Raw genomic sequence first — 24,907 nt, forward strand, 5'->3', positions numbered from 1 at the left:
GTAATGGATTTAGAAAAGTGTTATAGGATGTCGTAATCTTTTTGGATTACACACCAAAATGAAAAGCTCATCAACTATTCCGTAATAACTAGTAATTAATTTCTACTTTTCAAAATTTATACTACTGAACATAGAGAACCATTCATTGAACTATTAAGTGAAGCATTTCAGCAAATGTCACCTTTCTTCATTATTTTCTGTCAAAAAAGAGTCTTTATGATAATTTCATTGCAATATATATTGAGCATTCTTTTGCATCATTCTTTCTGATCCATATTCGTTGGTGATATTAGTAAAAGTATCTCTTCAGATAGAAGAGCTGCAAATTTAGATATATTTCAAAAGGTCAAGTAATACCAGAATTTGACAAATTTCTAACTTCAACTGAAAATGATCCATTTTCAATAAACTGCCAATCATTTCCTCTTCAAAAAGAACAAAGAATAGGAAGATGTAATTTTGCAAAAATAATCAATATGAATATCTGTTTTATATATAATTGTTTAAATTTTTTCATTTCGAGTCTTTAAAATGCTTCGCCATCTGTTAAAAGAGGATCAGTATACATCAGTATCAGTGTTGTCGAGATGATCTCTTCTCAACATTAGTCAATTACTGCTACACTCACCATCAACTGTCTTAATTTGTTTTTACACAAACCAAAACTTTTGATTATCTACCTTTGCTTGATTATTTACTTGCATTAATCGTTTTCAATCATGGTCTGACTGATAAAATGGTTAGAAAGTGACATTTGATACTCTTTTGCCATTAACTTCTTTCCCTTTTACTTACCAATATTCTGCATCGATTACATTGGATTACGCAAAAAACATTCGATTTCTATAAATATATCAATTTCAGGTGATGAATTCTTTCTAAAAAAGATATGCAAATTAAGAAGAAATGGCAGAAGAGGATAAGTTGAATAGTATTACGGATTTGGCTGAAATGAATGCAGAAAAAGTCGTAGAAGTGGGAGAAGAGGTTGATAAATTAAAAAGTGAAATTAGTAAAGCAGCTTCAGGCATTATTATTCTTAATGAACAATGGGAACACAGAATTGAGGATGAAGTAAATGAAGTGCTAAAGGAAACTAAAGGAAAGCTTGACGATACAGTAAACGATGTTGATTGCGCTTTTTCTGGAGTAATCAGCGATTTGACAAAGTTCAGTGATGAAACGCGAGAGAGGGCTCCTGAAAATTTGGGAGATATCAAAGACGAAATGGAGAAATTTGCTGAGAATATCTGCAAAACTCATGAAAAAGATATTGGATTAGAGGAACTGGAGAAGATGGAAAGGAAAACTGAGAATATATTAGGTGTCATGAACAAGGAAAGTGAAGTTGTCACAAATGTCGGCGAGATAGTTTCTAAAATATCCACTGGATTTGAAGGGTTAGACAAGGAGATGGTTGGAGTCAAACTAGGAGAAGCCGCGGATAAAATATGTCAGTTCGTTGAAAATGCTGGTGAAACAATTCTTGAGAAAGTTGGTACACTTGAGAAGCTTGATAGTGAAATCATTGAGAAGACTACTGTGAAGTCGGAAAAAGAAGGAGAGGAAAAAATGGACGAATTTATAAAAGAGACATTTGGGAAGTTTCAAAAATTAAATGAGGAAGTAAACGAGAAAATAGCGGATGTAGAATCTGTTGAAGGTTTCAAGGAAGGAATCGGTGAAAAAGTTAATGAGATTAAAGTGAGGGCGGATAAGGAAAGTAAAGATATTGTCTATGAATCAGATGACGGAGAGAAACAAATAGTCGGAAGAGAGAACAATGTTGCCGCAGCAGATGATCTTCTTGGTACTGCCAGTACTGGTCATTTACAAAGCGATACTTTTAGTAAAAATACCGAAAACGTGGAAGAGGTGGCAGAAGATATAGTGCCGAAATCAGAAAATGACAAGGAGATACAAGCTATCAAAAAGATCATACCACCTGGAGAAGATGTTCCGGAACAAGTAGGCACCCTTTCCGAAAGCGGTGCTTATCATGACGATTATGATACGGAGGAACCGGAAGACATTGTAGCAACAAAACTGAGAGATATCGTGAGTGATGATGCGGATGAGGCGGACAAATTGCTGCAGGAAGCACATAATATTAGCGAAAAACTGATGGAACCAGAAACAGTCAATGTGACAGATCAGGAGGTATGTTTGTCGAGATTCAAATTATGCTATATTACGTTCAAGATAGGAGAATTCGAAAATTTTAAAGTTAAGAAAAATTGAAATTGGAAGAACTTGCAAATCAACCGGAAAGACTCTGCAAAATCACTGGAATAACTCCTCAAATTTTCTTTTTTTTTTTTTTTGTTAAATCTTGCCTTTTCAATTTCTGAAAAGAAGAAACAAGTTTAGATGCCAATAAAATAAGCGAACGATTCCAAGACAAACATTCCACTACTTATGAAGTATTAATTTGTTTTTTGCTTTTTAATGAGTCACAAATTAGAGCCTTACCTGGCTTACTAAATTCAATAATTATTACTTTGCTAATATTTCTTTTGCGCATATATTCTGCGCGAAACTTTTCGAAGATTTCTGAAAAAAAGCAACATTGCAACACTCCATCACTACTCAGTATGAAATGAGAAAATTGAGGAAGCCATCATTAGGACGATTAATTTTCTGGGCATTCTCCCAGATGTTCAGACAAGCAAAAAGGAGGGTTGAAATTATTGACGTACCCATCCGATGCCTGAATGAAGCTTTCTAGGCCTTTTCATAAATGTCATCTTCCATTTCGCTCATTTATTGCTGCTTTATATGGCATTATTTTAGCTTATTACTTCTTATACCCTATCTTTTCCTTTCTCATCTGGTCCACCCATTACTCCATTACTTCATTTAGATCATTCAGTTTATCTTGGCCTGACCGGAAAGGAAACTTCCATTTAGCTTCGTCCTCCTAAGTTGTACGCACTGAAAACCAGAGGATGAAACGTGGTTACTTGTCATCCGCGCCATAGTTTGCAGAAAATGAATTGTTTCCAATGACTTGTTCCTTTTATCGTTTAAATGAAAAAAATCTGATTGGCAATAAGCAGGAAGTTGTTGTATTGTTTCGACCATTCATTATTAATAAAATTTAAAAGAAAGCAGATGAAAATTGAATCCATGAAGAAAGTCCTCCAATTTACAATCAAACAAATTCCTCTGAGGACAATTAGACGATTAGATGGATGAAGAAATGAGCATAAACAATTCACAAATGATCACACAAAAAAATCAAAAAATCAGAAAAGGTGAAAGGAAAATTTTGAATGAATTCGATAAAATACTTCTTCGCCAAAAATTTTTTGGCTCATTTCAAAGAAATTAGTTGATAAATTTAATTCAACATTTGAGTTGCAAACCATCAATAAGGCAAAATCACTTTTTGATGAAATGAATTCAGCTTTGGTGGACAAAGAATTTCAGAAGTTACAGACCAAACAAGCTGACCTTTCGTCTTATCAGATAAATTTTTAATTGCATGTCAGTCTTACTTCTAAGTATTTTAAAAATATATATATGTAATTTGCTTTGAAATTGTGAGAATTTTGAGAAAATGTGTAATTTGATAGGATACGCAAGGACGGGAACTTCATGATATTACGATTGATATGAACGACAGCAGCATGACATCTGATGGCAAAACGTCTGAAATGTTGGTTTTCTGCTTCAAATATTTCAATTATTTAAAAAAATTTTTACAGCTTTTTTTTATTGTCATTTGCTTCGTTGTAGTGAAGTACAGTAATGTTGTATTATAATGTTTAGTATTTACTTTCATTTATATTGCAACGCATTGCACTCCTTATATTTGCAGGCAATGTATTAAGGATGAGGAGCGGAAATTAGCAAATGTCTCAATACAACTTCCATCCATTTCTAGGCAGACTAAGGTTTCAATTTCTTTTTTAAGAAGTCAATAAACATGCAGTTACGTATATGGCGTATAAATATGCACAGATTATGAAATAAAACAATTCTCTGAAAATAATTCTTTCCATCCTAATGATTGTAAATAAGCTTGCAAAAATCTTCTCAGTCTTATTTAGCTTCAGGACGAACATGTCGAAGCTACGGATAGCTTAACTGAAGTAAGTTTTATCGGTCATTTTAGCTTACTTTTGCAATTCCAACGTATAATTTAATTTTCATTTGCTTTCTGCTTTGCTATTAAAACTACTAATTTGTCAGAAGTTGATAATGAGTTCCGCTAATGAGACAGAACCTCGAGTAGTGCAACATCAAATGGTCACCGAACCATTAATTATCGCATCAGAACATGGTGAGAAACAGGTAAGTGAAATAATTTTATTGAATTGCGATAAATCCAGATCAGGATTGGATGTTCTGACATAAAACAGTGATACTGTGGCAGTATTACTTGAACTATAAGTGCAAATTGAACTGAAACAAGAATGCAGAAGGCATAAAGGAATCGTTTTGTGCCATTGATTTAAGAAATTCTCATCCGTACGATTATCCTGTGGTCACAAATCAGTTAGCATATGAATTCAAAGTTATAATAATCCTGAAGGACCAGAATTTCAGCAGTCCAGTGAAGCAACACCGGAATCATGCTTTCGCACCAGGAAACCGTTTATTGCTGATGAAGAGAAAACTGAGCATGAAATCAAATTGATAGCCCATCCACCGCAATCCGAAGAAAATGTCAAGCTCTTTGCGGACCAGGTAAAGTTCTGGGTTTGTTCCCCTGTAGCCTGGAATAAATCCCATATGTGGCAACTCAAATAATCCCTTTGATTTTAATCTTTAGTTTCATTTCCAACCCCATTATCATACCATACACCCCTCTCTTTTCACAATTATTTTAGAATGTGAAAAAGACGATTCATACTACCTTTGATTCTAGTACAGGATCCAAGGTCAACTTTAACCTACCTATCTCTTCCTAAATGTGGGCGTTAGTTCATTAAAGGTTGAAGGATTCATTGATACAAGTATTTGATTGAAATGCACTATTTATATTACGTGGTATTTAAAACATAGCTGCTCACCTAAATTGATTTTTTATACCAACTGCTTGCATCTTTGCACTTTACTTGTACCAGTATGCATGCAGCACCACTTGTGCAACGTAATATTTAAATTGCTATCCAAGTTTTTCGGTACATTTTCCACAGTGACCATCCTTATATGCTTGAATCACAATAGAAATCCTTATATGGCATTTCGAAGTGGCAGATTTAATCGGACAAATTCATCATGACATAGTCCCAACAGCAGGGAGTAATAAGATGGATCTACAGGATATGGCAGATATAAATAAAGCGCAGCATGTAATTCCCGATCCTTCAAACAACAATATCCCTTCACCGTTCCAATCATTAACTCTAGAAGATACCCTCAAATTCTCTACTATTCCAACTGCTCTCGAGAACGCATTACAATCAACTGTCTCGATCAAAAGCAATGATCGGGATAAAATAATCACAGAAGTGGCAATCAACCGAATGCAAAAGAAAGTTGAACCAGAACCTCAGGTATTATACAATATTTCCTCGGAGTTGGGTTTTCAGCAAAGTTGTGGTGGTTGTTTTACCCCCAACATTCCATTTTAATTCTCGATGTTAGTTTGTTCTTCTCAAGTTCTATCTTGCTTCCCCGTAAACTACTTCTGTTTTTTGCTTCAGCTGTTGTTCCAGTTTTTTTATCTCTAAAATTTTTCCGTTCGCACTTTTCCAAAACTTTTTGATGAACTTCCCTTCCCTTCTCTCTCTTGATTTCCCCACGTAATCCTAAATCAATTTCTTGTAAATTTTTTTCTTATTTGCTTGTTTTTTCCTGCTATCACCTGAGAATTTAAAAATAATAAGAAAGAAATTTGAGAGCGGTAATAAGAGAAAATTTGAGAAAAGCAATAAAAACGGCTTATGGCGAATTGTCAATGCTTTTTATCAGAATTGAGCAAGGAAACAAAAGTCTTCGTCAATTCAACAATTTTAGAAAGCTTAATGCTTTTAAATTCGAAGCAAGAAATCATGCAAAATTGCCATGATAATATTCATTTGATTACTAGTTGCATTTGGCATTAAGGGCTTAGTTCTGGCTTTTATCTAATGAATTAGCTTTCTTGTTCATCGTGTCATCTTCCCGGGAATATCAGTAATCTAAGTAAAGCTTCAGCTGTGTAATATTTTCAAAATAACATTTAACATAAAATAATTTCCTTCAACATTTGAAATTGTGTCATTCGCATTTCAAAATAAAACGCAATAAGCAAACAAAAATAGAAAAAAACGAGACGATTTTAGTCTACAAAGACAAGTTTCGCAGAAAAATTTGTAAATCGTAGCGGTCCACCTAACCGTGCGCTACCACTACCATCAGAAACCACAGTCTCATTGCTGTTACCCGAGCTACCACCCAAAAATGCACCGCCACCAGTACCACCGAAGAAAAAATCTATTGAAATGATCCTTGCGGAAGAAGCCAAAGCTGTGAGGCAGCGTTCACTAAGGGTATTTTGAAGTTTTTTTTCCTTCTAATTTCTATTATTTTTTTCTGTTTTTCCATTTATTTTCTATTTTCCTCCCGAAACTTTTTATTTAGTATAACTTTTTAAGAATAAATTTAATTTTAAAGATAACGATCTTGAGAAAGACCTCCAAAGAAATATTTTGGAGATATACTTGAAATCGTTATCTCTGAATTACTAGACTGCTTCAAGGAATCAAAACAGGATTTAAATCCGCTTCGCGCAGAAAAGAATTTGGCAAACATGTATATTGATTCAATATGACGCAAATTTACGCTTTAATTTGTTGCAAACGTTTAAAAATTTTGAATTATTTGGAAATGAAATTGACTAAATGTCATTTACTGCTCGTTTTGTTAACCATGTTATTGCTGACTTTATGGCGACTTTGGCATATTTCCGCATGCATCCTGCACTGTTTTAACTTTTCCTCTACTTCTGCTAGGTCTAGCGACGCTTTTGCCAACTCGTGCTTAATGTTCCAGATGAGAAAGAATGTTATTAAGCTAAGAAGTTGTTCCCGTCGCTAAGAAAAAACAATATCGTACATTCTACTATAAAAAATATTTAGGGACTGGAAACATTGGTTCGAAGGACAATAAATCCCGAAATCGAAAGAGATGAGCTCAAGTCAAAACATGAAACGGAACAGAAGTAAGTAACTGAATTCTAAACTTTGTAAATACTTCCCGTTCAGGTAATGATTTGTCGACCTGGAAGTTGAGAATTCAAAATCAAATTAAACCCATGAAGAAGCATATTTTTTCCATTTTCCATATTTCAAAGATATGTCCTTCTTAAATTTCCAACTTATACAGGATCCGTTAGATATTCTGGGCTGAAATTTGAAAGCCTAATTGCTTGGGACTTAAGCTTCAAGTACACCCGAAAATAATTGAGTCGATTTGATTTATTTACTTTTTCAGTTCATTTTATAGATTTTATTAATCATTTAGCAGTTATTAAATACCGCCAAACTTATTACTCGCTTTAGTGTGGAAATACTAACCAGTGAAGAAAAAGCTGGAGCGGTAGCTGCTGAATGTGAAGCAAAACATGAAACGATGCAAAAGTCTGAATCTCAAAAAACAAACACAGAACTTCCCACACAGATTCAGATACTTGGAGCTCAGAAGACAGAAGCACATTCGATTCCATCAACAGCAGAAGGAGGATTGGTTAGTTTGTATCTAAATTAGTCCCAAACCTTATGATTTATCAAGTAAGGCTAATAAAAAGCAAAAAGAATAATTCATGGCAAATTTATCAGATATCCAGTAGGATTAGAAGTAAAAACTGTACATCAATGAGAAATCGATAATCTTGCACTGGTAAAGGTTGCAAGAATGATAAATGTTTGCTGTAATGTCAGCATCCTCGAAACTCGTTCTAATAAAGAAGGGTTTTGGTAAATGATTGATGTATCATAATCTGAAAGGAATCTATTCAAAAAAAGTCTTTCCTAAAAAAACACTGTTCCAACAGGAAACGGTAACTGAAAGGGATAAAACGGATACAATGAAATCGAAGAGTAGCGATGGACGACAGCAACAAACACGACGATGCACCGTGCTATGAATTTTTATTAATGAATTATCCATAAAAACACTGAATTAATGTCCTGAAATTTTCCACTGTACCATTATAGGAAAGTGCATCATCCATAGATCCGGTTTAATTCCATTCGATTCATCATGGTAGTATTTAATACTATCAGATTATTTTAAATAACTGCGGTAGGTATTCGTCAGAAACGCAGTTTTATGGATTGCAATCCAGTTAAGTTCAAATCCTGCTTCCTTTTCGTTTTACTTGCATTTGATTAAATTGCGTTCATATCATTGAATGTGGTACCTTTAGGATGAAAGTCAAAGTGTGGATTTTGATTATTCACAGAACCCCTCATTCAGATTATTTCCGTTCAGTATCACGCCTTCTCTCCGGGCCGCATAATCCATTTAGCTAATCCTATTCTGCTACTCTTTTTTTTTCTTACATCTCTTTTATCATTTTTGTCAAAAACTTAGGGTGAAAGTAGCATTTCATGCGTTAAAGAAATAATGGAATTTAATAGTTCATTATAGAATACAGTTTTTGAGTTGGGAAAAGAAATGAGAAATCTGAAAAGAAATCATGAAAAAGGTAATTTGATTGTTTGAAACGGCATTTGGTAAAAGTAAATATGAGCATGGCAGACTTTATACCAAATTCATCTTTGTGGACCGCTTCACAGTGGTCATTCTCCTCTTTTGCATCAAGTTCGTTATTGAAGTTTTTAAAATGGTGGAACACACTCCATCATTACAAAAATATTCAGTGAGTATTGCGTTTAGAAATCCCCGGCTTTCACTTGCTTTAATTCTAAATTTTCTGAATTAGAATTCCCAACTTCCATTTTTTTCCGATACGATTAAACCTAGATCACAAACCGTTAATGAAAATCTAAAGACAAATTTTTTTTTCATCCGTAGTCTAAAAGATATATGCGTGTACTGATGTGAAAGCCGATATTAAAAACTATGTTAATGTAATTCAAGTTAGATACACTGTATTACCGATATGCTTCAGTTCTACTGTCCGTCGATGATACAAAGCATTGCTTTGTAGTATCTTATGCAATGCGTGTGTTTGTTTTTATTTTTTATATTCTTTCAGAGTATATAATATTTTTCAAGAAAGTGCGATTTGATTTCTGCATTTCAATGATAAATTCCATTTGTTGTCCACGAAGAAATGGGTTGCGTTAGTTTTTCGTCAAATCATTTTATGAAATTTAGACGTGTATAGCAGCACACTTTTACATTTTAAAGTGCAAAATTGATAAAAGAACGGTTCATTTTATTGAAGTCATTAAATAAATGACATCAAGCGTAATGGAAAGGCACTTACTAAAAGAAAACCTCAGATTCACGCAGAATTCTGCAAATGTTTTAGAAATCATTGGTAACGATAATTTTATCGCATTGACCATCGAATATTGGTAAACTTCTGTATCCGTGAAAACCGAAAGAATTGATCTTACTAAGCAATTGATGAGTGAAGAAGCATTTAGAGTTTGAAGTGCTTAAAAGCCAAATATGCTAGAATATTTTACAAGCATGTTTCCTCGCATTCTCTTCGACTATAGAAATGGTTCGAATTACCGCAACCACTGAAATGAACACTAAATGTGGTTTTAATTTAAAGTGGTTCTGGTAATTTATTAACAGTGATAAAAGGAAATTTCATAGAAGGCTGTCACAAGTTTATCGCGACATTCCTGAAATCACTAAAAATGAAGAGATCCTTTAATGGCTGGTGTGAGACTGTTTTTTCCGGAAGACAATAGGTATTTATTCGCAGAAACCCACTGTTGGTACGGAAACATCAAATATTAAATATTGATTTCTATATGATTTTGATACTGCTGTTTCCAATGAACACATAATATACTAAAAATTGTCACCTAGAACTGAATCTTTCACATCGACCCTTTAAAGAATTGTAATACCATAACACTTTTGCTTTCGAACACAATCCAGTGACAGCAGGAAGCCAGCACACTTCTGGAAGCGTCTTGACCGTGAAACTTTCTTCAGGTATTTTTGGGTCAACTTGTATCACTATATCAGATGGAAGTTTTATCGTTGTTTTGGAAGATGGGAATGATTCTATTGCGGAAACTGATGATGGTTGGGATGGTGAATTAGGAATCAATGAAGAGTGCGTAGTGGATTCTGTGCGGACAGATTCGGTAGTCGGATCCATCTGATTAGCTGATGACACCGATTCCGAAGATACTTCCATCTCTCCTTTCATAGCATCATCCGGAATAATGCATAATACTGTAAATAATTGTTTTATTGCTTCAGAAATACTTGAGAAATTCAGGATGGATTAATGGACAACAAGTTAGGCCTTTGGATAATTTTCGAAATTACTATAGCGTTTCGGAATTTCAAATGGTTACTGAGTTAAAGAGGAGGAAATGTACGCAAATACCTGGAATGTACATGTATATACAAACACATACGACACTCTTATCAAAAGAATTTCTTAAACTTGAGCAAATGTGAAACGTAATGAGCAAAAAGCAACCGATGCCATTGATGTGTTGACACACTTTTGGTAGAAGGCAAGTAATCCATGTACATTCCGATATCTCCTTGTTATCAGCTAGATAAATTTTTATCACTATCATTACTATCGGTAGTAAGAGCATTATGGCACGTTATCCTGAAAATAAAAAACCGAAATAAATTTACTTCAGATAATTACATCTTTTCAATCACTTCTGTATTGAACGTAAACTCCGTTAAGTAATGCAAACTAAATTGATAAACATTTCGGTAAAAAACAATGAAACGAATGGAATAATAAAAACACTGGAAGGATTCACTGTGATAGCGGAAATGTGAAATGGAATGCTACGAGCAGATTGACAAATATTTTGTGATAATGTTGCTCATACAACTAATCAATCGATTGCTAAGAAAACTGAGGGAACAATTAATGTCCTAATAATTTGTCACATCAATAGCAATACTGTTTCCTAAGCCTTCATTTTAGATTTCTTCAAAATATCAACTGTTTTGTAGATTTTCCTTAATCATTTATTAAAATAAATGGTCAAACTATCTCGCAAATGTAATAATAGAAAGGATGGAGAACAAAAATATGGAACAAGAGTTGACTTCGGCTTACATAGCATCAGAAGGATATCTGCTTCGACAAGTTCTTTTTGCCATGATGACAAAATAACCTAAAAATATCCACTTGAAAGGAGGTGTTTCCACAGCATCGTCAGTGATGATCCATTACAAACAGCAAGCAAAAGCAATATGAGTAGGATGGAAAACAAGCCACACTCTAATGAAGAAACACCGAAAATTTTTGAAAGTTCTTTTGAACTTGTCTTTCAATATTGTCTTTTTTGAATTCACTACAATGATTTATTAAATGTAAATCATGTTATTCCCTGTATGTCATCATAACAATGTTTTTCTTTATGTTTATCCAGAAACAAACGATTAAAAACAGAGACAAATATAAGTGAAAGATAATGGACACCAAATAAGAAGGGGATAAATGTGTCAGTTTGTGACAATTAGAAGTATTTTGCTGTGACATCAAATTCCGGTATCCCAACGACTCTCATGCAGACAGCGATGACTCAAAGCTAGCATAGAAACTGTGTGAGATGAAGGAATTCTCTTCTGTTGTCGAATTTAAAACTTGCCACAGTCTTCTATGCATTCATGGTGTATGAAACCTTGAAAAGAATTGAATTCTGTTTGAGAATGAGAGTCAAACTATTACTTGACAGTTTGTTCCCTGTTTTTCAACCAAGTGTTATTTGAAATACATCAGACGACAAATATAACTTGAATTCATAAGACTTGAATTCAAAGACAGTATTCTGAGAGCTGGGTTAAGACATCAGATTCAAGAGGGAACAATAGAAAGACATCAGTTTCGTTTGTTTTCCTTTTTTCTTTGGCAAAATTCTTCGAATTATTACTGGCCAACTGCTTCATAGTTTATGGCAGCTCTGGAGTCCCAACTGATTCAGGTTCGAATCTTCCCAATAAGGTCGAAATTATCTTCCCTAGTTTCTCGTAACCCACGAAATATTATATCTATACATATTAAACATCCTGAGAGTATTGCACATGCAGATAAGAAGAAAACAAGTCAATAAGACAGTATTTCACCAGATATAGTAATTTCAAAGTATATGTTTCCAGTGGACCAGAACAAGACATAATTAAACCTCTTTGACACTGATATCTTGCTCATTTTGCTTTCTTATTGATTTTGATAACGAAAAATAGAACGCAGAAGAGAGCGACACGGATAACACAGGATGTACTGAAAGAATGAACAGGACTGACCGATAAAATCACTTCCATGCTACGTTTCAAAAAAAAATCGTCCCACAAGCAAAACCACTTGTTTGAAGTTTTAGTGTAAATAGACAGATGCCTTTCTCATAAAAATAACATGATTTCGGTAGTAGATTTTGATAGCAGTGAGGTTAATAATTACTGACAACGTGATGCTTCACAGTAATTTAGCCCAAAAGATTTTAATTTCTGTAGTAATTCATATTATACTCCTGAATACAGCGAGAAGAAATAAACATATAACAGAAAAACCGGATAAAGCAATAAAGTGCGTTTCTCACGTAGTTCTTCAACACAAAGAAGTGTACCAGCACTGTACACAGACCAAAAAACACCGAAACAACCAACTGCTACGGAAAACAACCGAAATCTGCAAAAAATCCAAATTATTTTCTTCCCAATCTATTTGCAAAAATGAATTGTGGTTCATACTCACTTAAAATTTCTGCTTTTGATGGTTGAAATCATAGCCACTTGACCATCCCTACTGTATTATAAAATTTCTGATGCTTTTCAAGTAGTTTTAATGAGGTTGGAACTATAGATAGCACAAATTACAAAAAGAAAAGCCAATGTACAAAACCACAAATATGATTAGCAGTATTGTTGAATCCCTCAGAAAAGATTAACCTTGATAAAATTGAAATAATTAAGCCTACAACGATTAGAGGTATGAGGCAATAACCGACAATACCAAGCATCTGACCATAGCCGACTTCTCCTCCAAGAGCTCGTGCTAGGAAAAACACAAAAAATGATCCAATAAACCAAATTGTCAAGATCCATGAAAGTACCTTAAATGTCATGAATAGATACAAATTACTTAATTTGTATCGGGTCAGAACATAAAATTACATTCCTTTGTTCCTACTCACCATCATTTGTTTGATGAAAAGGTGTTTTTGACATCCAGAAAAATTTGGAAGATATTTGTTATAAAGAAAAGCCAAAAAATTGAGGTTGATAATTACTACATGACTGTAATCATAGCAGAATGGATCATTAAACTGGTTCCCACAACTCCCTCATTCTTACTTGATTGTTTTTAAAATTGAGCATATTACATTCCCTAGTCAGACGAATTCAAAATTATTCAATAAGAAAAACGAACACTTAGCTGTCCGTACAGTGACAACAATGCATAAGTTGAAACAATAAATAGTGGTCCCCAGAAATCAGGTGATTCTCGAACGATACATAATTTTAGCCGAAAATAAGGCAGCGGGAATAATACGCAGCGCACTTTATAATAAATATCCGACAAATCAATATCCAATTCTTCTCTTAATTCAATAAGGATTGAAAATAGTGTGCAAGAGTTTTGAAAGCAACTTTGACAATGTAAGCGCAGAAAGAAAAGTTTTTCATTGCCTGAACGTATCAGATGAGACACATAACTTGTAGTTGCCAATTAATAAATTTTCATAAAGATAATGGATAATGTATTAGTATTAATACATCCTAAGGAAAAACAAATCACGAATGGTTTGAAAAATCAGCATTTCCAACAAAAAGTATGACCAACACTAAAACGTTTATTAAAAAACATTTCACTCTAACAAACTACGCAATTCCTAACAAACTAAGCAATTCCTGACAAACTAAGCACTAAGCAACCGCATATTTCCTTATAAATCAGTCACAAAGATTTGACATACCTATGAATTAATAAAATGCATTGTTAGGTGATAATAGCATTATTGAAAAACCGCCAGAAGTAACATAAAAATGATACTTACAACAAAGGTCTTTGAAAATCGGCCATATCATCATCAATATCCAGAAGCCAACCAAATCCTCGATTTTCAAGAAAACGACTGGTATACCCCCCTTGCATAACTCGCCGATAATATTTTTCACCAGAACTTCCACCATTTATTGACATCGTCCCCGAGACGTCATAATCTGAAGAAAAATTCTATGGAAAAAAAAAATCCTATAGAAATTCTATCTTACCGCTGTCATATATTTTCCTAAGGTAGTACGAAAAAGTTACCCCTAACAAGCTGAAACGAACCAAACAACTAATCCCTATTTTCCTCGGGAAAATGGTGTATTATTAGGATCAAAAGTCAAATACTTCTGTAAAGTACCAATATTTAAAGCAAAAGGCATGTTTTGAGTTGGTCTTTCTCGATATGTACCTCAATGGACAAACTAAAAACATAAAACAAATACCTCTTTCTTGACAATTGTGTTTAGCGGAATCGAAAAAGCCAAGACCATCAACGACAGCGTCGGCAGTGATAGAACTAAGATCTATGGCCATATGTTCAATCCTTGCTTTATTCTGTGTTGCGATCAATGGTGGATCCATTTACGACTGAAAATGCCACAGCGCCAACATATGCGAAAATGAAATCAGTTCAAAAGAGGCGAATACAAATGAATATTAGTTTAAGTGAAGTCTGTGACTTTACGTGCAACTAAGAATTGGTGGGAGTCGAGAACGCTTATTTATCTTCATCTAACGCCCGCAAAGAAATAAATGTCATTGTAGTGAGACAATTGCAGTTTCATAAACCGATAAGGACGGCCAGAGGAGTGGTTTGGCAAGTGGCTTTCGTTATCATCGTGGACCCGAGATTCAGTTGTATAATACTGTAGATCGGTGGAAGGCGAGCAGGAAGGAGGAGGGTATTACGTGCTTGTACCACGTCAAAAGAGAGATGCCCAAATTATGTCTGACCATGTACATTCTGGAGAAAGATCATCCTATTGACCAACGGAAAGGGGTTGCGTATCATATAGTGATTGGACGATAAGGAGCTGAAGGATGGAGATCACGGAGGTTTTAGGAGTGAAGCTTTCTGTAAATACTTTTGGTTATCCTTTTTTAAATATTTTTCGGTGTAATTACTCTTCATAACTCTTTCACAATATATTAATGGACTGATAAGACGCTAGTTCAATTTTTATACTCCTATCATTCATTTATGGCTGTTCAAATTAGTTTCATTTACCAGATATCCGAGGACGATGCGCATAAAGCATCTGGATGCCATTCTTCTTCTCGTTATCCTACTCATTTCACAGACGGCAAGCATTCGATTTTATGTACCACCGAATGGTAAGAAGTGTTTGAAGGAGGAAATACATAAAAATGTGGTCGTCACTGGGTCATACGAATTTGCCGATACTACAGGCCATATTAGTTCAGTTCATGTAAGTCAGCTATTTTCCACAAAAAACAAACTAAAGTAGAGAATCAAGCCAGATGTTGGCCCAGCTTGCATTATGTCTTTTGTTGTTTGTTAATATCTAATTTGCGATTGTCAGTTTCACATTGCAGTGTTATGATAGCATTTTATGCTATTTTATGCTACCATAACACTGATTCGATTTGAAGAGACATTTTACTTTTTTTTCAGGTGACTGATACTAGAGGTCACACATTATATCAGCGGGAACGTTTCACTGAAACGAGTGGCAAGTTTGCATTTACAGCTGACGAATATGACATCTTTGAAATATGCTTCAGCACACATCTTCCACCAAGTTTGTTACTGTTTTGGAAGTTCTGTGGCAAAAAATTATAGTTGTAAAAAATGAATGGTTTTGTAAAAAATCAAGTAAACTGTCTTTTCGAACTGCTACTGTTGATAGCCTGAATATTTCAAGACATAATTTGAGGGCATTAATAATTTATCCTTCAACTTCTATTCAGATGTTCGAGGTGGGAATCGTGAGGTTTACTTAGAGATGAAACGAGGCGTGGAAGCCAAAAATTACAATGCAGTTGCTAAGGCAGAGCAACTTAAACCACTAGAAGTTGAATTGAGGCGGTAAGTGCTGTATTCGTTTAAGCCAATTCTTTCTGTGTTCCTTTCCGATTCAAGTCTTTTCCAGATTCTGTGTTTTTTTTCGAAGTTCTTCAAAATCCAGTTAGCAAAAAATAATATGCCATCGTCACCTAATCTTTATTGTTTCGTTGAATTCAAGGTATTAAATTACTGTTCCTAATATTAAACTTACCGATCTCATTTTTTCAGCTTGGAGGATTTGTCGGATTCTATTGTTCAAGATTTTGCTTATATGCGGCAAAGGGAAGAGGAGATGAGATCCACCAACGGTAAAATATTTATGATATTTATTTCAATTATTTTTTTCATTTTTGCATGCCCTGTTTTCCCAGTTTTTCCAATATTGATTTCATATTCATTCATTGGTTTTTCGTTTTCACGAATAGCCACATTTCTCATACTACATGAAAAATTGAATGATAGTCTTTTAAAAGGAAGTTGAGCATATGACTTAGATATATATCGCAGCTGAATTAAATTGCGAAGAAAATAAAGGATATTTCAGCTGGGTGTTTTTGAGATTGGCAGTTCGTTAACTGTGCGAATACATTAACTGCTTGTAATATTATAAAATGTTTTGATTAGAAACTCAAGTTGGCAATTCTTCAGAATCAACAAACAGCCGAGTATTATATCTAAGTATATTTTCGATGTTGTGCCTTCTCAGTTTGGCTATCTGGCAGGTGCTGTATCTTCGACGATATTTCAAAGCCAAGAAACTGATCGACTAGGGCTATCATCAGTTTTGTTATTAGATTCTTCAAGTTAGTCTTTTGAATGTCATAGTGGATATTTTCATAATTTGATAGGGGAATAGTTCAACTTTTTTTTTTCCTGCATATTGTCAGATTCTAACTATATACCTTACCAACGATCAATATTTACATCTTGGCATATTATTCTAGTTGTACTACAGTTTAAGCACATGTTGTTAGCACTAGTGGTATTATTTAATGCACTGGGAAGGTTACCTTTGCTATAACATTGTATCCGGAATAAGTAATCCAAAGGCCTACTAGGACTCATTTTTGTCGGCATGGAAAATTTTTTTTTTTCGGAATTTTTGTCGGCCTTGTATAACATTCTCCACCTTTATTATTAGTTGCAGTTAAAGTTACCTTGTCAGTGATCAATATTTGTTATTATTGTGGTTAAAATCTTATTGAATGTGATTGTGAATTAGGAGGTTTGGTTCCCATGTATGGAACTATATCAAGACTTTCTTGAGCACTCTTTTCATACTCAAGGAATTGTTTTAGCAAATGTTGGTTAAGATCTTCATAATATTACTATGTTGTCACTACTTTTCCGTTTTAATTTGTTCTAAAACTAAGCTAACATCTCTGTTGGCAACGAAAGCATTATTAAAACCAAACTTTTCAAGCCTGGTGTTGCTAGTTCTAGCACTGGTTTTAGATTTCGTCATAACGATCTACTTTATTTTTGCTATTTTTAGGTCAGACGGATAATTCTTGAAAACTGTCGACTGATTGCGAATTTTATTTTTTTTGTCTGAAAGCTTGTGTCGTCAGAGTTGTAAGTCGGCACAGTATTTTGTGCATCACCTGTAAATACTTCGAAGAAAAAAAACCTTGTCATATTTATCCGGCATTAAGTTTATTCGGCCTTTTTTTGCATAATTTTTCTTGTAATAACAGCTGTAATGGTTTTGGAAATTCTCTTTGTGAAAATGCCTGTCAACTGACTTTCATTTACTTGTTTAACATGGTAATTTTGATATTTCCATTTGATTGGTTATTGTAACTTTAATTTTGTGAGGAAATTTTGGAATAAATTTGTTCCTTCTTATTTCTTGAATGTATGAATGGTTTTATAAGACCTGAATAACTCTCTTTTCGGAATATCGTCGTACAGGGAAGAATAATACATAATATTGCAAGTATCGAAATGGCGCAAAGTATAGTTTTGTTTATGTTTGCATATATTGATTTGTAATACGAAATTAGTTTTGCTAAGTGACTTTTTAATTTTCCTCCTTGACGTTTGCTGTGAAAAGTTAAGAAATTGTATTGCTTTAGTTTCCGCAGCGCCTGAACCTTCTTAATTCGAAGATTTCTTGAATACATTAGGAGTTATTACGGGAGTGGTTGATCATTGTTAGGAGAGGACAGTGTTTGATTCTGGTGTTTGTTTTTCCGTTGGGAGAGGTGGGTTAGTTGATTCTGTTTTGTGTATGCACATTAGGTATGCAGATCAGCGTATAAACGTTTATTAAATGATGGTTAATGGCGTGCTCATCTTCGCTACTGATGTTCAAACTGGAGAATGTGGAATCGAGAAATCCACTGGAATGTCTCATATGTGATCGAGTATTTTTATTTATTTTCTTTTGCACCGTTAATTTCTTCAAATTGTGGCTATACTGCTCATCTGTTGTATAAATTGGGAATTACAGGGTCTGTTGTGACTATCAAATGCAATTTTTTGTCTCGTGAATTTTCAAAATTGCGCCCACTTGTATTTTCCTAATTAAATTTTTCTTCGTTTAGTTTCCTGAGGAGAGTAAAGCTTTTGTTTAGGAATTCTCGTCACCTGTTCGTTTACCATGTCAACACAACTACTGTCGTGAGTGCATTCAGAATCGTAAAACATGCCCTGTATGTGGCATTGCAATTGATGGTGAAGTCTGTCCGGATAATCTGCTTTCATTTTTAATTGATACCAGTCATGAAACAGCTGATGTATGTGCTAATTGTGAACAGGTAAAGAAGTTCTGAGTTTCATAGATGAATTTCCGTTAAAATTTATTACATTGTGACAGGTTCCATATCGGTTTCGGAATTTCAAGAAAAAATCTTCCGGTATTTTGTGTTATTATTTTCCCACCAACATCCGCATTGTTGAGACGACATAAAATCTGTGGGTTGTAAGATGGAGCTATATTTTGCTACGTTTCTGTGTGTTTCAACATGTTTCAGTAAGATTAATTTACGATTTTAAGATATCACAGCCGATGCATTTCTGCGAAACCTGTCAACAGGCTCTTTGTAATCGCTGTCGGCACTGCACACATCAGGTGATTTACCCTGTATTTCTTTTGTCATTCTACTTAGTCCGAGTATCATTTATGAATTTTATGCACGAAGAGATTGGCTGTTAGAACATGAGTGTTTATTATGGGTTCCAATTCCGAACTTTGCATTTTGCAGAAAAATTTTAGGCCCGGATGTTTGCTACTCATCGAGTTGTGCCTTTGGAAGAGCGAGCACGGGTCAAAGGACGCATGACTTGTCCAGCACATGGAGAACCTTATATCCTGTATTCGATGGAGAGTCGTAATTTGGCATGCATTGTATGCTTTAATAACGCTCCTTTTGATTCAAGGTTAGTTATTATTCTTTTTTTTATTACATCTTGTAGTGGTGTAATATTTCCATATCGACGGTTTTCGCTTTAACATTTTTTCGATAAGATCAGTTGATGCTACTGCATTTGTTAAGAAAAGCGTGTCATTGTTTTTTACTGACTGTGCATATTGTTAGTAATAAAATATTTTAGTTGGTGTGGGTACTGCGTTCAATCTCAAACTACATCCTAGTAATTTTTTCTTTATTTTGAGAGTTAGTAAGTTTTCATCTACTCCTTGAACGAATAATAAAAGGGCGAAAGGGAAAGAAAAGAGAATATAAAATATTTTTACTTCCACTCGCTCAAAAGTTATCTGTGTTTTTATATTCAAGGCATCATCTCGTTCAAATTGATGCTGCACACAAAATGGGTTGTGAAAAACTGGACAAAGCGACTGTGAAATTGCGCGCATTTCAAGTACACTTTATCATCTAAGTTCATTTTTTACACAAATTTTTGTATGTTTTGCCTACTAAAAGTATCATATTCTATTTCAGGACGATGTTGGCGAGCAATTGCAGTTAAGAAAACGTTTAGCTTCTGAGCTTGCCGAGAGTCATCGTGTTGCGTGTGAAAGGTTCTATGTCAATTTTTTTCTTTTGATTCAAAATAATGCGTCGTAAAAGTGCTGATACTTAATGTACAAGTAATAACCTGTACTAAATGAAAATCTATTCAGAATTAATTGAAATTAAAATTTTATAGCTAAAATTGAATGAACAGGCTATGCTGCTTTTTTTCCTTCAGAATGAGTTTGCAGTCGGTTCAAGTCATTCGACTGCCATATATTTCTCTTGCATATGAGAACGAGATGAGTGTTCACAACTGCGTCTCGTTTTTTAATTTGAGCTTTCCTTTATTTATTTTTTTGCAAAATTTCTAGCTCTCCAACTTTCAGCATTCGACAAACTTGTCAGGAAATGACTAACACGCTACTGACAGTCCGAGATCGTTTGCTAAAAAAACTTGACGAAGAAATGGCTACACGTTTTCAACATTTCCGTGAGCAAATGAGGCAACTTACATCCTTGCTGGTTATTTTCGAGACTAATTCGTACTTTAGTCCACGATTAATGATGGAAATATGCTTTTTCTTACCTTATTTCAAACTAGGACTTTTTTTTCAGCCGACTGCACGGCTGTGCTTGTTGAGTGCCTCAATTTTTTGCTCATCTGCCTCAAAATTGGACTTCTTACAATGTTATACAGATTTGCTTAAGAGAATTCAGGTAATTTTTTTTTGGAAATGTGCATATTAAGAATTTATTATCGGTTTTCGAATTTAACTTTGCTTTATTAATAAGTGACTTTAATTATTTAAAGAGGAACGAACAATCTTGAGTGGACATTTTTCAGTCACTAATATCAATGCAGTGTGAAAAGCCTCAATATACTGGCGATTTGACTGTGGATAGCCGAGAAGAATTCAATAGGGCTTTGGAGCCATTTCTTGGGCTGTCATCGTTTTTGCTGTGTACTAATGTAAACAATGGAAGTGACGGAAATGAAAGAAGCTGTGGAACTGCATCTCCTAGGAATAGTTTCGTAAGACGTTCTGGGTAAAAAATATTTAAGAAAATAATTGTTAGATGGATTGTGCTGTTGTGAGCTTTATTTTCAATTTGTTTGTCCAATAATTTTTAAACTTTTTAGATATTTCTAGATCCAGTTTTGTCAACGGATGCCAATTATTATTGCGTAAATATCAACTAGTTGTTGATTTGGTTGGTGCATTTGGTGAGCAGTTTAGTAGAGTAGAAACTCCGCTTCAACAATATAATCAAGAGATGACGAAACTTGGTAAAAAATTGCAAGAGTTACAGAGAGATTTGACGTTACGGCGATGTATTATTGAGAAAGATTCTATGATTGATCTCATCCGCAGGTAAATTACTCTTAGAGACTTTAAAAATAAACATTTATTGGTGAGGAGAACGGAGTTTTTTAAGATATTTTGCAGAAGTATATCCTTTTTGCTTTATATTACTGTTTTACATTACATAGCATGGAAATACATACTTCTCGTTTTCATTTACATAGTGCTTCATATTGGAATTTGTGGCCCACTTGTTTCAAATTACTTTTTACCACCTTAGGAAATTTTTGTATCGTTTTATTAACATCGTCCATTTTTCTAACATTGTTTTAATTATTTTCAAGCAGAATTTTTAAATATGTACTGGTACAGCTTATTGTCTTCAATTTCTTCAGTGCGTAATCATAGAGTAAACTTTAAGCTTAAATTACCAATCTGTGGGAAAAGGGATACATTATAAGGATCTGTTTTTCATGTTTAATGAAATTCTAGTTTTTGTTTTATTTCTATTTTGGGATTTTTTGATATACTGGAGTCTATGGTTAGAATATCTTTAAATTACCTTAGATGCAAGGATCTGGATATGAGAGTGGGTCAGCATTCTTCAGTTGTCAATGATTTGCAACCTCGACTGCAGCAAATATGGCAGGAGGAATTGGATAGAGTCCGCAGACAGCAAGTTCTCTTCAGGGAAAAGGCAAGGCATTCTGCAGTACCAACTAGTCATTATAAATAATAAATTTCAGTTTTTGATGTAGTTATTTTCTGGTGTTTCTCTGGAACTTCAGTCATTTATCTTTCAGTTAACAATTTAACCTGAATCTATTCTTTCGGTCTTTTAAAGTTCATCTGAACAAAATGTCATTAAGAAAAGAACCACATGTACAAACAAAATTTATTACATATACATCGTATCTATTGTATATCACATCCATGTGTATCACATTCACATGTATATCACATCTACGTAACGGATTCATGCACCTTCTGTTTTTATAGCAGCACAATTACTTGATTTACTTTGCAAATATTTCTGTGATTTCTAGATTGAGGAAATAATAACACTACGTGAGAAAGCACATCATATCGTCAATGCAGCTAAGCAGCTCGAACCGTATGCTGTTTGTTTAGCTGCTGTAACTGCCGTGATCGATCACAAACGATGTCACAAGCCAGACCCAGCTCCAATGGAGACCATCTGTCAACAAATCAATACTCTTGAGCCGGACAGCCAGCAGAGGATTGAAGCTATTGAAAAAGTAAATATATGTAAAATTAAATTTAGAATGGGAAAATAAGTCAATTCCAGTTCTTCTCATTTGCAAGTTAGACAATAACGGGAAAGGGACATGCTACTATTTGTTGTATTTCATATTTTTGAACGTAGCGCCTCGGGATTAGAAATCTTTTGCCTTTTTGAATCATTCCATCAACTTTTAGGAAGAGCAGAATCGACGCCTGGTTCAAGACCAAAAGAAACGACAAGAGCAAATGAAGATTGCGGCAGTTAAAAAAAGTCTAAAAACCACCAAAGAACAAAAAAGACTAATGAGAAAATTTACCGGCGACAAGTGCGTCTTGTAAAAAAAAAAATGAAATTCTGAAGATTTGTTTCTTTGCCGAGAAAAAATAATTAAAATATTAAGGATTGTTACCAAGATCACTAAGCTGTTTTAGCAGCACCCGTGTCTTGTACAAAAACTCTTGATTCCGCTAAAGGACTGTGATTAGCATATCTGCTTTGATATTCCCTCTTGAGTTATTCATATTTGAGTTTTTATTCTGCTCCGAACTCATTTTACACATCCAGGCTCACATTAAATTATTCTCTTTTATTTTGAAATTTTTATTTCTCTTAAGGAATAAATTAATGAAATAAGATACAAACATTAAACGCATTAAGACTTTTATCATTTTTTTCGTAGTATTCCTTTTTTCAGTTCCCATCCTTCGCGTCCACCACTCGTGAATATGATTCGTGATCGAAGTAGAGGTGGTACAGATCGAGCACTGTTGTCGCCTTGCCAACGGCGGCATAAAGGGTTAGTAATTTTCTTGCAGATTTCGTCGAAAAAAATCATTTAAATCCAGAATTCACTCTTCGTTCTTTTTGCCGTTAATCCATATAAAAGTGAATTGTACAATAAAAGAAATTTCGAGTAAAAAGGGTCGAAGGTCAAATAAGGGCCTATTAAATTTTGGGATTCCCAATTTTGAAAAATTGCAACATTTAAAAGTGTAGTTTTGTACATGTGAATAGTGAATTTAAATATTTCAATGAAAGCAAAATATCGCAAAAAATTTAAGCCGATAATATACCGGTTTTGCAGTTGGTTAGTCGGTTCAAGAAATCAATCTGATGCCGATGAAATGGAAAGTTCTCTAGACATCTCTTTCGAGTTCTTTGCTGGATCTTCGGCAGCTGAAGCTGAGCTCACAAAAGCGGAGTACGAGGTAAGTGAAATTATTATTTCCAATAGATTTTTGAAAGAAATCGCGATCAGTCAATTTTCATTTTGCGTTTAGCTTCGATTTTGTCGTTCACAACTGTTCCGTCGCCCAACTTTGCTGCCGACTGCATTACCTTTCAACGATACTTTACCGTCGTCGATTAGTTCATTACCGAATGATACTCACATTTCAAACCAGATAAATGATGTGGATTTAAGCAAAAGTGAGTGCTTTTTGTTTTTTTTTTTTGGATAAAACTTTTATTGGTATTTTTCTTATAGTTAGTTCGTACTCTTCATGGTATATATGATTAATTCTTCATTTTTTAGAAAAAGAGAATATTGCAATTCATTGCGAAGAGAGAAATGAAATGGCTAATTCAAAAATTCCTGAAGTCCCATTTGTCCCAAAGACAATATTTGCAAATTTGAATAGCCTGAATACTACACGTGGTACGTATGAAGTGCGTGAAAAAGTATTAGAAAGCTTGAAACAAAGGGTCCCCATAGTCGACAGTTGTGCACAGTTCAAAACGGCAGAACATGATGCTTGCGTGTATGATAAGTAAAAATCTTAATGCATCTTTTTTTTTTCTTATACAGTAGTGCAATACCTTCAAAAATTATGGGAAAAATACTTTCGATTGGTTTTTGGTATCTGAACTCATTTCTATTTTTTTCATGAATAATTCAGGAGCAGGCTGCTCGTGTTCATTTTAGTCAAGGGTTACTTAATTGAATAAAACAATATTCCTTCCCTTTCCTCCATTTACTTCTCCGCAAAATTTGTCGCGGCCAGTTTCATCCTTCAGAAATGTGTTTTCGCCAAATCGTAAATTTTAACTGCTCAAATTTAAAGGTTTTCATTCACCTTTTGTGAATGCATGCCAAAACGTAAATGATTTATGTTTAAAAATTTGACTGAAGTTACATTTGTTATAACTGCATTTAAAGTATGTGACCTTCCTTTAACTAGTGCCTGTGAGTTTTGTAATGTGCTTCAGAAAATATGTTGGTATTTTAAGATATCGCGTTTTTATATGTTACGCAAACAGTACTATATATTTTTACGGACTTATTTT

At 34.2% G+C, this 24,907-nt stretch overlaps 5 protein-coding genes across 5 annotated transcripts; 3 read left to right on the top strand and 2 right to left on the bottom strand.

Annotated features, from left to right (window-relative positions):
* The first annotated feature begins 842 nt into the window (after positions 1-842).
* Positions 843-8,175, top strand: LOAG_16756 (hypothetical protein). Its single transcript, XM_020449410.1, has 10 exons — positions 843-2,160; positions 3,579-3,661; positions 3,824-3,899; positions 4,062-4,097; positions 4,198-4,299; positions 4,555-4,695; positions 5,274-5,507; positions 7,074-7,156; positions 7,497-7,680; positions 7,988-8,175. The coding sequence occupies exons 1-10, from the start codon at positions 907-909 to the stop codon at positions 8,078-8,080; spliced, it is 2,286 nt and encodes a 761-aa protein (XP_020307068.1). The 5' UTR covers positions 843-906; the 3' UTR covers positions 8,081-8,175.
* A 1,417-nt stretch (positions 8,176-9,592) lies between these two features.
* LOAG_00192 (hypothetical protein) lies at positions 9,593-10,703 on the bottom strand (the record flags this gene model as incomplete). The annotated part of the gene is made up of 3 exons (XM_003135732.1): positions 9,593-9,653; positions 9,948-10,326; positions 10,484-10,703. 3 exons carry the CDS (start codon positions 10,701-10,703, stop codon positions 9,593-9,595), a joined length of 660 nt encoding a protein of 219 aa, XP_003135780.1.
* A 1,888-nt stretch (positions 10,704-12,591) lies between these two features.
* On the bottom strand, positions 12,592-14,759 carry LOAG_00193 (hypothetical protein; the record flags this gene model as incomplete). The annotated part of the gene is made up of 5 exons (XM_003135733.2): positions 14,566-14,759; positions 14,127-14,292; positions 13,499-13,670; positions 13,018-13,181; positions 12,592-12,757 (listed from the first exon to the last, which is right to left on the bottom strand). The coding sequence occupies exons 1-5, from the start codon at positions 14,702-14,704 to the stop codon at positions 12,592-12,594; spliced, it is 807 nt and encodes a 268-aa protein (XP_003135781.1). The 5' UTR covers positions 14,705-14,759.
* Positions 14,760-15,351: 592 nt separating this feature from the next.
* On the top strand, positions 15,352-17,002 carry LOAG_00194 (transmembrane protein). Its single transcript, XM_003135734.2, has 5 exons — positions 15,352-15,552; positions 15,759-15,885; positions 16,055-16,172; positions 16,380-16,459; positions 16,800-17,002. Exons 1-5 carry the CDS (start codon positions 15,367-15,369, stop codon positions 16,919-16,921), a joined length of 633 nt encoding a protein of 210 aa, XP_003135782.1. The 5' UTR covers positions 15,352-15,366; the 3' UTR covers positions 16,922-17,002.
* Positions 17,003-18,199: 1,197 nt separating this feature from the next.
* Positions 18,200-24,449, top strand: LOAG_00195 (hypothetical protein). Its single transcript, XM_003135735.2, has 17 exons — positions 18,200-18,520; positions 18,731-18,913; positions 19,153-19,227; positions 19,372-19,535; positions 19,892-19,976; positions 20,057-20,136; positions 20,458-20,593; positions 20,687-20,788; positions 20,916-21,118; positions 21,223-21,444; positions 21,943-22,072; positions 22,422-22,634; positions 22,816-22,946; positions 23,316-23,417; positions 23,706-23,829; positions 23,902-24,049; positions 24,156-24,449. The coding sequence occupies exons 1-17, from the start codon at positions 18,437-18,439 to the stop codon at positions 24,392-24,394; spliced, it is 2,421 nt and encodes an 806-aa protein (XP_003135783.1). The 5' UTR covers positions 18,200-18,436; the 3' UTR covers positions 24,395-24,449.
* Positions 24,450-24,907: the final 458 nt, after the last annotated feature.

The sequence above is a fragment of the Loa loa genome, assembly GCF_000183805.2.
Source record: "Loa loa unplaced genomic scaffold supercont3.17, whole genome shotgun sequence".
Classification (NCBI taxonomy): Eukaryota; Metazoa; Nematoda; class Chromadorea; order Rhabditida; family Onchocercidae; genus Loa; species Loa loa.